Genomic DNA, 17,057 nt, shown 5'->3' on the forward strand with positions numbered 1-17,057 from the left:
CTTCCGTAACGCACAGACGCGCATGCGCACTCAGTCTGCGTAGAGACATCACGCGTGTTAGATGTCTGAAATCAGAGTTTATAATATACATTAATCAATAATCAGTAATCATGAAGGGCAGGTTTAATACGGTGGATATCAGAGCGGTGATTGCTGAAATCAACGCCAAGTAAGAACAATAATCTTTAATATTTCCTTTTAGTAACAAGTTTAACCTTATTGATGTGTCGTTGGATCTGATCAGGTTTACTGACGTCACTCATGCTAATATACCGCCGTTATTAATCACTATTAATATGTTTCATGATGATTGTGTGATTTATTTGTGCAGCTGTGTCGGGATGCGGGTGAACAACATCTATGACATTGATAATAAAACATACTTGATAAGACTGCAGAAGTGAGTGACACACATACACAATTACACACACACAAACAATTACACAGTCATACACACACACACACACACACACACACACACACTGTGTCAGATATAATGTGTGAATGTTTCTTCAGGCCGGACACTAAATCCGTGTTATTGATCGAGTCTGGCATCAGGATTCACCGCACTGAGTTTGATTGGCCGAAAAACATCATGCCATCTGGATTTGCCATGAAAGTAAAGATTCATTATTATATTATAAGTTCATAAATGTCATTATAATTTTACTGAGTGATTGTGTTGAATGTGTCAGTGTCGAAAACACCTGAAGTCCAGGCGTCTGGTTCATGTGAAGCAGCTCGGTGTCGACCGAATCATCGACATCCAGTTCGGATCAGAGGAGGCGGCGTATCATCTGATTCTGGAGCTTTATGACCGTGTGAGAACTTCATCACAACACTGTTATTAACATGTTATAAACATCTGAACATACAGATCCATCAACACACATTCACTGACAGTATCATCCACAATGACTTTGTGAGAAATTGTTCATATTATTGTGCAATAGTTCATATTGTGTTTATAAAAGTGTCATGAATCAGTTAATGGTTGTTTTTCAGGGGAACATAATTCTGACTGATCACGAGTTCCTCATCTTGAATCTGCTGCGTTTCCGCACGGCTGAAGGTGAAGCTGAAGACGTGAAGATCGCCGTGAGAGAGAGATATCCTGTGGAGAACGCCAGACCAGCAGAACCGCTCATCAGTCTGGACAGGTACATATATGAGTCAAGTGGTTTTTATTGTCGTTTCAACCATATACAGTTAGTACAGTACACAGCAAAACGAGACAATGTTCCTCCAGGACCATGGTGCTACATAAAAACAACATAGGACAAACACAGAACCACATGAGACTACACAGACTAAATAACATACCTATATAAACTACCTATATATACCTATATAAAGTGCACATGCAAACATGTGCAAAAAGTACAGAGACAGTACAACAAATGACTGACAATGAACAGGACAATAGACACAGTGAGACACAGTGAGAGAGACACAGTGAGAGAGAGTGAGAGTGAGAGACACAGTGAGAGTGAGACAGTGAGAGACAGTGAGACACAGTAAGAGACAGTGAGACACAGTGAGAGAGAGTGAGAGACAGTGAGAGAGAGAGTGAGAGACAGTGAGAGACACAGTGAGAGAGAGTGAGAGACACAGTGAGAGTGAGACAGTGAGGGACAGTGAGACACAGTGAGAGACAGTGAGAGAGAGTGAGAGACACAGTGAGAGAGAGAGTGAGAGACAGTGAGACACAGTGAGAGACAGTGAGACACAGTGAGAGACAGTGAGACACAGTGAGAGACAGTGAGACACAGTGAGAGACAGTGAGACACAGTGAGACACAGTGAGAGACAGTGAGACACAGTGAGAGAGAGTGAGAGACACAGTGAGAGAGAGAGTGAGAGACAGTGAGACACAGTGAGAGACAGTGAGACACAGTGAGAGAGAGTGAGAGACACAGTGAGAGAGAGTGAGAGACACAGTGAGAGAGAGAGAGACAGTGAGACACAGTGAGAGACAGTGAGACACAGTGAGAGAGAGTGAGAGACACAGTGAGAGAGAGAGTGAGAGACACAGTGAGAGAGAGAGTGAGAGACAGTGAGACACAGTGAGAGACAGTGAGACACAGTGAGAGAGAGTGAGAGATACAGTGAGAGACAGTGAGAGAGAGTGAGAGATACAGTGAGACACAGTGAGAGACAGTGAGAGACAGTGAGACACAGTGAGAGACAGTGCAGTGCCGACCAGTACACAGTAGTGCAAAAGATGACAGTTTCTAAAAATGTAAACATAACATACTATGAGATAATGTTCTATCTCATAGCATGTTCTATAGTAGGTAGCAGTACAGCTTATAACAGTGACAGTAGTGTGTATGTGTGAACTGCATGTGTGTGTGTGTGTGTCAAACCAGTCTCTGAGTATTGAGGAGTCTGATGGCTTGGGGAAGAAGCTGTTACACAGTCTGGCCGTGAGGGCCCGAATGCTTCGGTACCTCTTGCCAGACGGCAGGAGGATAAAGAGTTTGTGTGAGGGGTGTGTGGGGTCGTCCACAATGCTGGTGGCTTTGCGGATGGGTCAGTGTTTTGTGTAATTGTCTTTGATGGAGGGAAAAGAGACCCCGATGATCTTCTCAGCTGTCCTCCCTATCCTCTGCAGGGCTTTGCGCTCCGAAACGGTGCAAGTCCCAAACCAGGCAGTGATGCAGCTGCTCAGGATGCTCTCAATAGTCCCTCTATAGAATGTAGTGAGGATGGGGGTTGGGAGATGTGCTTTCCTCAGCCTTCGAAGAAAGTAGAGACGCTGCTGGGCTTTCTTGGTGATAGAGCTGGTGTTGAGGGACCAGGTGAGGTTCTCCGCCAAGTGAACACCAAGGAATTTGGTGCTCTTGACGATCTCCACAGAGGAGCTGTCGATGTTCAGCGGAGTGTGTTCACCTTGTGCTCTCCTAAAGTCAACAACCATCTCTTTTGTTTTGTCGACATTCAGGGACAGGTTGTTGGCTCTACACCAGTTCAGTCAGCCGCTGCACCTCCTCTCTGTATGCTGACTCGTTGTTCTTGCTGATGAGACCCACCACGGTCGTGTCATCGGCGAACTTGATGATGTGATTCGAGCTGTGCATTGCTGCACAGTCGTGAGTCAGCAGAGTGAACAGCAGTGGACTGAGCACACAGCCCTGGGGGCCCCAGTGCTCAGTGTGGTGGTGGTGAAGATGCTGTTCCCGATCCGGACTGACTGAGGTCTCCCAGTCAGGAAGTCCAGGATCCAGTTGCAGAGGGAGGTGTCCAGGCCCAGCAGGTTCAGCTTTCCAATCAGGTGCTGAGGAATGATTGTGTTGAATGCTGAGCTGAAATCTATGAACAGCATTCGAACGTATGAGTCCTTATTGTCTAGGTGGGTGAGGGCCAGATGGAGGGTGGTGGTGATGGCGTCATCCGTTGAACGGTTTGAACGATACGTGAACTGCAGTGGGTCTAGTGAGGGGGCAGCTGGGTCTTAATGTGCCTCATGACGAGCCTCTCGAAGCACTTCATGATGATGGGTGTAAGTGCGACGGGACGGTAGTCGTTGAGGCAGGACACTGAAGACTTCTTTGGCATGGGGATGATGGTGGTGGCCTTGAAGCACGTTGGAACGACGGCGCTGCTCAGAGAGATGTTGAAGATGTCGGTAAGAACATCTGCTAGCTGGTCTGCACATCCTCTGAGCACTCTGCCAGGAATGTTGTCTGGTCCAGCAGCCTTCCGTGAGTTTTCCTCACATCCACCGTGGTAAGACGGAGCACCTGGTCGTTGGGAGGAGGGGTGGACTTCCTCGCCATCACGTCGTTCTGCACTTCAAACCGAGCGTAGAAGTCGTTCAGCGCATCTGGAAGGGAGGCATCTTTGTCACAGGCAACTGATGTTGTCCTGTAGTTGGTGATGGCCTGGATGCCCTGCCACATGCGCCGCGTGTCGCCGCTGGAGTGTAATAACTCCTGTTACACTGTTTATTACAGTCAGACTGAATCTTCTCATTTGTGTCTCCTCAGACTCACACAGATCTTGTCGAGCGCTCCGAATGGAGAGCAAGTGAAAAGGATTCTCAATCCTCACCTCCGTATGTCACGTGTCATAAACATCATTTTTTATATTTTCCAGCTATAATATATATATATATATATCTTCATATATTGTTGTGTTTGTGCAGCGTATGGCGGTCCTCTCATCGAACACTGTCTCATGGCGCTCGGACTGCCCGGACTCATGAAAACAGACAGTCAGTTTGATGTTTCTCTGGGTAAAATCAGCTCATTGCAGTTATTTATCTATAAAGTTAAGAGTTATTATGATCTCCTACGCAACATTCCTCACGGAAAGATCTTTCCGTTCTCTGCAGCGGGTCCTAAAATCCTGGAGGCTTTACAGATGGCTGAAGATTACATGGAGAAGACGGCAAACTTCTGTGGAAAGGTGTTTCCTCTGTTAGGAATAAAGAACACTGATGTATTTCCTGTTGTCTGGATGAAGCTTCATTTCCGTCTGTTCACTTTAAGGGCTTCATCGTACAGAAGAGTGAGAAGAAGCCGAGCATGTGTGCGGATCGACCTGATGAAGAACTGCTCACGTATGATGATCTGATCTCTGCTTTCACTTCTTTCATGTTTTATCATGTTGTTGTGCAGGAATAAAACTCTCTTCTGTTGAACAGGTATGAAGAGTTTCATCCGTTTCTCTTTTGCCAACATGTAAAAAGTCCTCATGTGGAGTTTGAGTCTTTTAATAAGGTTTGTACTCTTGAAAGCGTTTCTGTGTGGAGATGATGGCTGGAGGTTTGACGTGTGTGTGTGTGTGTGTGTGTGTGTGTGTGATGGCAGGCGGTGGATGAGTTCTTCTCTAAGATGGAGGGTCAGAAGTTGGACATGAAAGCGCTCCATCAGGAGAAACAAGCTTTAAAAAAACTGGAGAACGTGAGACGAGATCACGAGCAGAGACTGGAGGCTCTTCATCAGGTTCAGGTGTGATCTTCACATGTTCTGATGTCAGTACACACGGGTCAAACAGGAGAGATGTGTTGTGCATATCTGTAGTGTTGTTTGTTTGATATATTTTTGGAGCTCCATGAGGGGGCGTCGGCTTCTGCGAGACTGAGCTGCGGAGGTGCACTGGGAAATAAATGATCTCCGGGTTCCTTCAGCAATTATGTTCTTTAAAGGCCATATATAAAAATTTTTTTTTGAGAGGCGGTAATTGATTCAAATTTCTACTTCGTATGTGGAGGATCACATTTACATCACAATAGCAATAATTTACATATATCCCACCCCCATACATTATTGAGTGCTTTCAGTCAGAGGACACAAACTGTTGTGTACCTGCATCAAGAGTTTACATCCAGTCCAACAGCCCAAAAATTTATAAGGAAAATAAAATTATAACAATAATAAAAGCTATATTTATATTGTTATATTAAATCACCTGACAAAACCATGTTAGTAGACTATAATTTACGACGTGAAAGCATGACACACAACAGAAAATTAAAACATGAACTTAATGTACAAATCTGACCAAGCTTCTGCATGCCACACCAATTCCTTGCTAATAAATAACTGTTTAAGAAATGCTGAGGCATTTACAGCATTTTATAACTCACAACTCGCAAATCTGAGAAGCTGAAAAAAAAGTTTTCAGCTAACGGCCCTGCATCAGTGTGGAGAGGTCTGAGAGACATTACCAACTACAAAACACCATCCCCTAACACTAGACCAGGGGTGTCCACACTTTTGTGTGATGATCTACTTTTAAATGACCAACTCAATAAGATCTACCAATTAAAAAAACACAGTTTCATTTAAAATAAGAAAATGCTTGTTGGGACTACTGCATGTATCCCTACATGGATTCATCTTCTAATTAATAAACAAATATATAATAATGTTCAATGTTGATATCATTCAGTTTTAACACTAAACCCAAAACACCTACAGCACAATAGATTACAATAGTCAGGGCATTTACCAGTAAATATTGAGCAGGCCATGTTTTGTTTATTCAGTTGCCATGACAACTAGGTTTCGCATACTTCTGAAACAGAGCGCGAAATTGCGATGCTACTGCCCGGATTAGCTACTGTCTGCTTCCATTCAGTTTTGCCTAATCCGGGCTGTAGCATCGCAATTTCACGCTCTGTTTTGCAAAGACGTTTTGAACCATCAAGTTGTCCAATCAAGTTGTAGAAACGTCTCAAAGATGATCAGTGGAAACAGAATACTTATGTACATGTTGTATTTTTTGTTTTTTATTTTTGATAAATTTGCAAAAATTTCAAACAAACCTTTGTTGTCATTATGGGGTATTGTTTGTAGAATTTTGTTTAACCCATTTTTGAATAAGGTATGTAAAATAAAAACATGTGTTAAAAGTGAAGCTCTGGGAATACTGTCCGGATGGACTGTGTGTAAGTATATTGAATTGGATTGAACTAATAGATTAGCTGTCATCAAACGAATGATGGTCACTTCACCAGGACTTAAACACACATATTGTTTGGCTATATCTTCACACAGATGTGGTTATTAAGTGATTTAATGACAGTAAAATCATGTTCACACACATATTGTTTATGTCTTGTGTTTATACTTGTGAAACAGTATTTTAATGTGTACAGATTAAACCCCATTGACTTGCATTATAAGTGTCTCACTGGAACACACATTTGTGCTTTATTAAAGAAAAGAAGGAACGAGTCGAAATTAATCAACATTATTCCACAGATGCTGCTGATTGATCTGAACTTGTGTTGAACCCGGAATATTCCTTTAAATTGTTGCTTCAATGACAACGGTCGGCAGACAGGTGCACTTGTTTATGTTCATCAGTGTACTTGGTTGTGATTGATTAATGTTGTTAACCCTAAACTGAGTCGCCCGGCTAAAACAGACACAACACTGAAACGATCTGCTCACTGCTGAAGATTCACCTCGCGGCTCCTGCTCTGAATGTGAAGGCTGTGATCTGTTAATATCGGCGCTGAAACAAATGCTCTGGTCACGCCCCGCTCATGGAGTATATGTGAATACGGCCTTATAATGTCTTTCGGCCCTCAGTGAACAAGACAAATTTGACTCCACAAGGAGTTTGTTAGTGTAGAGAAAAAAGGAAGTGGATTCTTTACAGTACATGAACATGATTGTGTGATGTGTTGTGCTGCAGGAAGTGGACCGGTTGAAGGGTGAGCTGGTAGAAATGAATCTTCAGATGGTTGAACGAGCGCTACAGGTGGTGCAAAGCGCGCTGGCCAATCAGGTGGACTGGACTGAGATCGCTCAGATTGTAAAAGAAGCTCAAGCGGCCGGTGACCCCGTCGCCTGCGCCATTAAAGAACTCAAACTACAGAGCAATCACATGACCATGCTGCTCAAGTACGAGACATGAACATTAAAGATGTCTGTTTCATTACGGTTTTGGATCCAAACTTTGGAAGAGACACAATTACACTTTAATTTTAATTAATTACACAGGAACCCATTTGTCAGCTCAGAGGAAGGTGAGGTCGATCAGGAGGATGTGACATCATCAGTGGGGCTGTCAGACGCTTTGAAGGGAAAAAAGAATAAAAATAAAGATAAAGGACAGAAGGGAAAGATTGAGAAGAACAAACCGATTCTAGTGGACGTCGATCTGAATCTTTCTGCTTACGCTAATGCAAAGAAGTGAGTCGTTTATATGAATACTGTAATGTGTGATCAGATGCGATGTTTGCAAAACATGTTTATGGAGGAGAAAATTGAGGATCTCTTATATATTATTTCAGATATTACGACAACAAGAGAACTGCAGCCAAAAAAGAGCAGAAAACTGTCGAGGCGGCACAAAAGGTAAAAAGAGACACGACTCCAGAATCTGTTTTTATAACCGCACATCTGATGAACTTTCTGTGTGTGCTTTTGTCTCACAGGCCTTTAAATCTGCTGAGAAAAAGACCAAACAAACCCTGAAAGAAGTTCAAACAGTCACCAGCATTCAGAAAGCCAGGAAGATCTACTGGTAAAGCTGAACATCCCGTCTGTTTGTCTGTCCTCTAAACCAGTGGTTCCCAACCTGGGATGACCGTGGGGGCGCGGAACCTCAAGCACTTTGAGGGGGTCAAAGATTGATAAAATGTGCAATACAAGACAACATGTCAGCTTTCTCGTCTAACTCATGATAAGCAAAATCTCAACATAAAAAATGACCAAAAACACTCTTCAAAAACTTCATGAAATATCACTCAACCGACCAGAGCCTCTCTACACATCTGCAACATTATAGCCACGCACTGCAACGTCAAAACCGCGCACTGCAATGCCATAGCCGCGCACTGCAACTCCATAGCCGCGCACTGCATCGCCATAGCCGCGCACTGCAGCGTCCAAACCGCGCACTGCAACGTCCAAACCGCGCACTGCAACGTCAAAACCGCGCACTGCATCGCCATAGCCGCGCACTGCAACACCATAGCCGCGCACTGCAACGCCGCAGCCGCGCACTGCAACGTCCAAACCGCGCACTGCATCCTCATAGCCGCGCACTGCATCCTCATAGCCGCGCACTGCATCCTCATAGCCGCACACTGCATCCTCATAGCCGCGCACTGCATCGTCATAGCCGCGCACTGCAACGTCATAGCCGCGCACTGCAACGTCATAGCCGCGCACTTCATCGTCATAGCCGCGCACTTCATCGTCATAGCCGCGCACTGCAACGTCATAGCCGCGCACTGCAACGTCATAGCCGCGCACTTCATCGTCATAGCCGCGCACTGTAACGTCCAAACCGCGCACTGCATCATCATAGCCGTGCACTGCAACGTCCAAGCCGCGCACTGCAACGTCCAAACCGCGCACTGCATCGTCATAGCCGCACACTGCAACGTCCAAGCCGCGCACTGCATCGTCCAAACCGCGCACTGCAACGTCATAGCCGTGCACTGCATCGTCCAAGCCGCGCACAGCAACGTCCAAACCGCGCACTGCAACATCATAACCCTGCACTGCAAAACTGCTAAAAACATATAAAAAGTACATACCTTGTTGGCATGGAAACGCATTATAATAAGGTTGGGAACCACTGCTCTCAACAATCAAATGTTGTGTTCATTTCTTACTCATTGTTTATTTGCAGGTTTGAGAAGTTTCTGTGGTTCATCAGCTCAGAGAATTATTTGCTCATCGCAGGACGAGACCAGCAGCAGAACGAGCTGATCGTCAAACGTTACCTGAGAGCAGGTGTGCCCGACGGCACGTCATTCTGCTCTAATGGAATAAACCGTTTCTATGTTCTTAATCGTTTGCTGTGATTCTATGTTTCCTCAGGAGACGTTTATGTTCACGCGGATCTTCACGGAGCCACGAGCTGCGTGATCAAGAACCCGTCTGGTGCAGAACATCACATGATCTCAACACATACAATTATCATGATCAGAAGACACTCATGATTCATTTATCATTCTTATATGTCAGATGTCAGTCTGAAGCTGTCGTCTATGAGTGAGACTGTTTCATTCAAACACACAGCTGTTGTTCTGCTCATGATGGTGCTGAAGTTGTTTTGGTTCCTCAGGTGAGGCCGCTCCCCGAACGCTAACTGAAGCCGGGACGATGGCCGTGTGCTACAGCGCCGCGTGGGACGCTAAAGTGATCACCAGCGCGTGGTGGGTCCATCACAATCAGGTGAGGTGATACGGCAGCATCATATGTGAACTGTCCTAATTTATGTGTCAAACATGTGATTCATTAAAGGGACAGTTCTCCAAAAAATGGTCTCTCATCCTCACCCTCATGGGTGTGTGTGACTTTCTGTCTTCACCAGAACACAAATGAAGATTTTTAGAAGAATATTTCAGCTCTGTAGGTCCATACAATGCAAGTGAATGGTGACCAGAACTCTGAAGCTCCAAAAAGCACATAAAGGCAGCATAAAAGTAACTCCTACAACTCCAGTGGTTTAATCCATGTCTTCAGAAGTGATATGACAGGTGTCGGTGAAATATTGATCCTTTTTTACTATAAATTCTCCTCCCTGCCCAGAAGGGGGCGATATACACAAAGATATGAATCACCAAAAGCACAAGAAGAAGAAAGTAAAAGTTAAAGTGGAGATTGACTGAGCAGGGAGGAGATTTTATAGTAAAAATGTATTTAAATATTGATCAGTTAAGTTCATTTTGTCGGAGTGCTATTTGCACATTTATTAAATTGAATGTTATGATAGTTTGATTCTGTTCTGTGTCTTTTCTAGAAACTGATCTGAACAATCTGATTGCACAAATGGGTTTTCTGTAGCAGAGGTTTAGTGTCTCACACACTCTTAAATTCATCCATTTTTGTGACTTTTACTCTCCAAAGTAACTTTTCACAATCATAATGTCAGTGAACAAGCAAACATAATGAGATTACACTGTCCTCATGAAGACACGAGTCGACAGAAGAGGGTTAAATGTGTTCTTATGGGACAAAGGTTTTATTGGTCAAGTTTGGGCATCTTGTCACACTTTCTTGGGGGCAGGTGTTTACCTGTGTTTAAATGTAGGGTTAGATTGTGTTTTGGTGGTGATGATGTGGGGAAAGTGACCTCCTAATGTTCACATAAAACCTGTGACAACTTACCCCATACAGTGTGACAACACGCCACAGTTGTGTCCACACGTGTTTAATGATCTGCATCTTCTTTCCTGGTCAATAATGGTGAAAATGTTCTTATACGGACCGGAAAAGATCAACTGAAACATTCACAAGTTTGTGTTCACATGAATTTGTTCTTACTGTCGTTTATTGTTAATAAATCTGGATTAGTCTAAACGGAGCGTGTGCACAAACATGCCAAACCATCTTCATCAGTGTTGTCACGGTACCAACATTTCAGTAGTCGGTACCAATACCAGTGAAGTTTTACGGTACTCGATACATTTTCTGTACAAAAGCAAAACACAGAAACAGGTTTCTGAACAACACTATTAATAAAGTTAACAAAACATCAACAGCAGAACTAAGAACAGAAATATGTATATATATTATTAAATATATTATTTTTTAATTATAACAAAACTGAACAATGTGCTTAAAGTATGTTTGAACACTTCTATAAGGTTTGCTTCAACTTTTGTAACTTGTTAAGTTTTTACCAAGTACTAAAAAACAAAACCTAAATAACAAGCATACAATAGGGTTAGGGTCTGATGAAGATGAAGCTGTGAAAGTTTCAAGTGCGTCTGTGTTATTCTGAACTGCGGCTCTCACGCTTCATCGTTACAGTTTAATGAGATCAAACGACTATTCAACAACGAAAATGTTTCTCGACAATTTTGTATTTGACGATGTGGATAATGTCGACTAAATGTTTCAGCGCTAATGCAAATGATAATGTGCTGTTAAACTCGCCTCCTTTGGTTGCTTGAATAAATCCGTGTGTCTGTCTTTCAGGTGCTTTATTAAGTTTGATCTGTTTCCTCCTTTCGTCAGAAAATTGCGAAAGCGCCGTTTACAAACAGGGTTTTCCTGATCGATGAAGTTTCCCTTTTCATCAGCCTCAAATACAAAGAATTTCCAAACCTGCTTTTTCCATTTTGACATGATTCAGTTGAGCCTCCGCTGCAGCTTTGCTAGTCGTCATCTGTTGCTTGTTGTGAGTGTTCACAAACACCGAACCGGATCTTTATAAGAGCTTGAATCGCTGCTGTCAGCAGTTCTGCTAAAGTTCAGGACACAACATACTAAAACCGCCACATGTGAGTCGTTGTGAGAGTCACTGTGTGCAGAATCATCTTCATCATGTGTGTGATGTCACTATATAAGATATGTGTGTACATGCACTGCAGTGTTTTATTGTGTGCAGGTTTCTAAAACAGCGCCGACAGGAGAATATCTGACCACCGGAAGCTTCATGATTCGAGGTGAATATTGATCATCTGTGTTCATGTCATGTGACATTCTGATGCGTGTGGAGTTTCATGATGTCTTATTCAATATTTCATATTTTACACAGGGAAGAAAAACTTTCTGCCGCCGTCTTATCTGATTATGGGCTACGGGTTTCTCTTCAAGGTAAAACATCAAACGATGACATCACGCCACATGATACAATGACATCACTGTTCAAATGATGTGGCTAAGTGGTTAAAGGTCTGTGCTGCTAACTGAAGGCTTGTAGGTTCAAACCCAGTAAGAGTTCTGGATCGACACACTGAAGCCCGTAACGCATCATGTTCTGCGTGTGCTGTACTTCCTGCGGCTGCGGTCATGTGACCAGAAGGACATTCCGTTTCCTGTCACATGATTTCTTCTGATTGTAGGTGGATGATCAGAGTGTCTTTAGACATCGTGGAGAGAGAAAGATGAAGACATTGGAGGAGGAAGAGCAGGACGTGACGTCCAACACAGAAGTGCAGGAGGAAGAGGAGGAGCTCATCGGTGTGACATCACATTCATGTCATCAACCATCTTCAGATCCTCTCATTCTTAACCGTTCATGACGTGTTTATTGTGTGTCAGGTGAAGACAGTGGGAACGAGGAAGAGGATTCCAGCAGAACCGCAGCAGATGATGAAGATGAGACTGAAGATCAGAAGATTGAGGAGGAAGATGAAGAAGAAACTGCTGAAGATTCCAGTGCAGAGATTCACTTCCCTGATACCAACATCTCACTGTCACACCTCCAGCACAACAGGTGACAAACAAACATGTGTTGTGTTCAGAAGATCATGTGTTCACACACGTGTGTTGACTTGTGTTTGTGTCTCTCGCTGCAGGACGCTTCAGAGCGACGCCTTCAAACAGGAAGTGTCACATCAGGTGGGCTTCAAACTGTCAGATCACATGACACACTTCAATAAAGATTCTGCTTGAAATGTGACGAATAAATGTTTGTTTGTCCCGCAGGCGAACACAGACTCACACGGCATAAAACACCTGACAGCCCGACAGAGACGGTAACTAAGAGGAAATGTAAAAACAACGATTACATGAACACATACAAACTAATGAAACATCCTCACTGTCATCAGAGACATGAAGAAGCAGACACATGACCACACGGATGATGTGCAGGAAACAGATGCCAAACAACAGGAAACGCAAAGCACAAGTGACGACGCACACGCGTGTAAGAGCTCAACAGCCAATCAGCCGCTCAAGAGAGGACAGAAGGTCTGAAAACAAACTCTATATGATGTAATCAATGAAACACATTATGACATCACATGATGATTCTTCTGTTCATCATCAGAACAAACTGAAGAAGATGAAGGACAAATATAAAGACCAGGATGAAGAAGACCGGCAGATGATGATGAGGTTATTGGGGGTCAGTTCTGCATGTCACTGTCATTCTTCATACGTGTTTTCAGTCACATGATCAGATAAACGTGTCGTTCACACGTGATGTCATCAGTCCGCAGGATCCAAAAAAGAGGAGAAAGAAAAAAAGAGCAAGAAAGATAAAAAGAGTGTCGAACGAGTGAAGAAAGTTCCGCAGAAACCTGCGGTGAAACCACGAGAACCCGAACATACGAGCAGCGGGACAATCGGAGAACCTGCCGAAGATCATGAAGATCCGCTCGGAGGAGGTCACGAGAAGGTCACACACTTCTACAGGAGATGTTTGGGTCTCTCTGTATGATTGATGCTATTATTATGAATTATTGACTGAATATCAGAAACAGAGGAACTGACTGATGATGTCATGATTGTGTTTCAGGAGACGGAGGACATGGAGAATCCCGCCGCTGAAGTGAGTGAAGATAAAAACATCTTGCTACCCAGAATGCCGTGCTCTTGTTTTATAAATACTCGTTCAGTTGTCGCTTTGTGCAGAACAGCGGCATCCGCGTGTGTTACTCTCATGTGCTGCAGGATGAATTCTCAATCATTTATAACAGTGTAATTAAGTTTATAACGGATTTATAACATGGATATTTTGTCTCAAAGTTTAATGCAAGTAACAGAACTGTATCGGAGAGTATTTCACAGTGTGGGTTACTGTAGTCAGATTATAGAGACACAATATGTTGTGATTTGATTGTTTTTATGTTGTCATTCAGGAAGGTGAAAACATTCTGGACTCTTTGACCGGTGTGCCACACACGGATGATGTGTTGATGTTCGCAGTGCCAGTCTGTGCTCCGTACATGGCACTCTCCAACTACAAGTACATTTTACCCCCATTTAACTCTTTGATCCGACCAGGAACACACACAAACACAGAACCCACCGGTCCGCAGACGCACGGCACACAGAGTCAAGTGGTTTTTATTGTCGTTTCAACCATATACCGTTAGTACAGTACACAGCGAAACGAGACAATGTTCCTCCAGGACCATGTGCTACATAAAACAACATAGGATCAACACAGAACCACATGAGACTACACAGACTAAATAACATACCTATATATACCTATATAAAGTGCACATGCAAACGTGCAAAATGTACGGGACAGTACAATAAATGACTAACAATGAACAGGACAATAGACACAGTGAGACACAGTGAGACACAGTGAGACACAGTGAGACACAGTGAGAGAGAGTGAGAGGGACAGTGAGAGACAGTGAGAGACAGTGAGAGAGAGTGAGAGACAGTGAGAGACAGTGAGAGAGAGAGTGAGAGACACAGTGAGAGAGAGAGTGAGAGACACAGTGAGACACAGTGAGACACAGTGAGACACAGTGAGAGACAGTGAGACACAGTGAGACACAGTGAGACACAGTGAGAGACAGTGAGACACAGTGAGACACAGTGAGACACAGTGAGAGACAGTGAGACACAGTGAGAGACAGTGCAGCGCTGACCAGTACTCAGTAGTGCAAAAGATGACAGTTTCTAAAAATGTAAACATAACATACTATGAGATAATGTTCTATGCACATAGCAGTTATTGAGGTAGCAGACAGTTATAAAGTGACAGTAATTAAAGTGCAACTCAGGACACGTGTGTGTCAAACCAGTCTCTGAGTATTGGGAATTTGGTGCTTTTGACGATCTCCATAGAGGAGCCATCGATGTTCAGCGGAGAACGGTCACCTTGTGCTCTCCTGTTTTGTCGACATTCAGGGACAGACGTGCGGCCCACCGATCCGCAGACTCAAAAAAAAAACATAAACCTGTTTAGTAAAAATATCCGAATAATGTCAAACGAGTTACTGAAGAAAATGTGCTCTATTTTGTCTTCAGGTTCAAAGTCAAATTAACTCCTGGGACACAGAAAAAGGGCAAAGGTAAAGATTGTTTTGAAGTTGAATGTGATGATGTAAAGTGTGAATATAACGTGTGATCTCTGGACTGTAGCTGCCCGCACGGCCGTGTTGAACTTCACACGAGCGAAAGACGTCAGCACACGAGAGAAAGATTTGTTCCGCAGTGTGAAGGTATTATTATCATATTTCCTGCGTCTGATCGTTGATCATCATGATTCTGTGATGTCATGATGCTGCTGTCTTACAGGACACGGATCTGTCCAGAAACATGCCGGGAAAAGTGAAGGTTTCTGCTCCGAACCTTGTAACAGTCAAGAAGAAGTGAAGCTGTTGAAACTCCAGAGATGCTTATAATTGTGTTTTCAATGACTAAATATTTCAAATAAAAGTTATATTTTATAACAGAATGAATGAAACATGGCGTAAGCTTTGTTTTTATTCACAATCCATCACATGAATTCTATTCTTGTACAAAAGAAATGAAAATAAGGGAGAACACTTTCACTAAAACCCGTTAATAAACCCATCTTCAGTTATTTAATCAAGTCTGATGAACTTTAAAAGAATCTGTCGCTGAGTTATTAAACACACTTCAGGTTTCTTTATTAAAATAATGATCAGGATTGTGATGATATTGACAGAATGAAAAACAGAAGTGTTGAAATCGGATTCAGAATTGTGATTATAAATGGATCTTTTGCACACAAAGAATTAAATGTTTAGTAATAAAGAAATATTTTAATCATAAAAATGACACTTGTAACAATCTCCACACAAGTCCATGTTTGATGTGGCTTATTAATGACGTGTATTTAATGCTGGAAATATTTAGTAAAAATGGTCGAATGAAATGAAGGATATTTGTGTTTCTCTGACGTTGAGGACGAGTGTCCGGAGTTTTCACACTAATATTCTTGTTCTGGACATGTGTGACGTGATGAAGCGTGTAGTCGTGTTCTAGGATTCGGCCGTTATTCTCTGTGAGACCCGATGCAGGAGATGTTTGGGAAGAACGTTCCACATGTTCTCCAGATGTTTCTGGTGCTCGACCGCCGCATCTAAACACAACCTGAAGATCCAACAGCAATGAACACATCAGAACCGTTTCAGAGAATTATGGGCTAGTGAATGGAGTGTGTTTTTAATGCGGCTCGTGTCGTGTTCGTTGCGGTGAAATGATCAGTCGTGTTGATCAGTTGAAGTGATTGATCGTCAGTAATTAATCACGTGCTCGTCTGATTGTGTTGTTTATTTTGAGCAGCAGCTGCGCGCGCGGAAAAGCTTTTAAAAACATTACAGATTCATGACAACTCGTTTACACCGCTGTTGAGTTCAATTCATATAATTTAAATGAAGAAAGTCTCCACCGGAAATAGCGTCTGGTTCTGTAACGCCGCCATCTTTGTGAGGTCAGTACGAGTGTTTAGTGCGCATGCGCGATGTGTGGATCGAAGCGCGCGGAACGATAAACGTTATGCGCGTGTTACGTAGCTGATCAAAGGGACCCTAAACAAGATTTCAGCGTGTTTTTGTTCATGTGTTACTTTAATCGATTAGTTTGCGTGTGGAGTTTGTCATATTATGGATCTGTTGGTTTGTTAATGAACAGACTTCGAACAGAAAAAACAGATAAGCGGATCGTGAGAGGTTCGTTCCATTTTTATTGATTTATTTCTGTTAAACTGTATTTGCCAAACACAGGCAGATTCGGAACCAATAATCAATCAGTTAATCTCCCTAATCATTTAGTAATGTGTTGATCACAGAAAGGATTGTGGGTGGTTGCTCGTGTAACTCAGCTGAAGTTGTGTTTGTCAGATGAAGTTGTGTGTTATCAGCTGAAGTTGTGTGTTTGTGTGTTGTCAGCTGAAGTTGTGTGTTGTCAG

General features: G+C 43.0%; 1 protein-coding gene across 1 annotated transcript; it reads left to right on the plus strand.

Moving 5' to 3' along the window:
- The first annotated feature begins 8 nt into the window (after positions 1 to 8).
- On the plus strand, positions 9 to 16,254 carry LOC127656841 (ribosome quality control complex subunit NEMF-like). The gene is made up of 32 exons (XM_052145330.1): positions 9 to 169; positions 332 to 400; positions 517 to 619; positions 696 to 821; positions 1,006 to 1,160; positions 3,992 to 4,059; positions 4,150 to 4,239; positions 4,339 to 4,412; positions 4,496 to 4,566; positions 4,651 to 4,726; positions 4,817 to 4,957; positions 7,155 to 7,363; positions 7,463 to 7,654; positions 7,756 to 7,819; positions 7,900 to 7,988; positions 9,105 to 9,208; positions 9,296 to 9,358; positions 9,543 to 9,652; positions 11,814 to 11,871; positions 11,964 to 12,022; positions 12,271 to 12,388; positions 12,470 to 12,644; positions 12,727 to 12,769; positions 12,857 to 12,906; positions 12,982 to 13,123; positions 13,203 to 13,280; positions 13,368 to 13,553; positions 13,674 to 13,706; positions 14,017 to 14,123; positions 15,149 to 15,192; positions 15,263 to 15,342; positions 15,419 to 16,254. The coding sequence occupies exons 1-32, from the start codon at positions 111 to 113 to the stop codon at positions 15,494 to 15,496; spliced, it is 3,114 nt and encodes a 1,037-aa protein (XP_052001290.1). The 5' UTR covers positions 9 to 110; the 3' UTR covers positions 15,497 to 16,254.
- Positions 16,255 to 17,057: the final 803 nt, after the last annotated feature.

Source organism: Xyrauchen texanus, chromosome 16 (genome assembly GCF_025860055.1).
Source record: "Xyrauchen texanus isolate HMW12.3.18 chromosome 16, RBS_HiC_50CHRs, whole genome shotgun sequence".
Lineage (NCBI taxonomy): Eukaryota > Metazoa > Chordata > Actinopteri > Cypriniformes > Catostomidae > Xyrauchen > Xyrauchen texanus.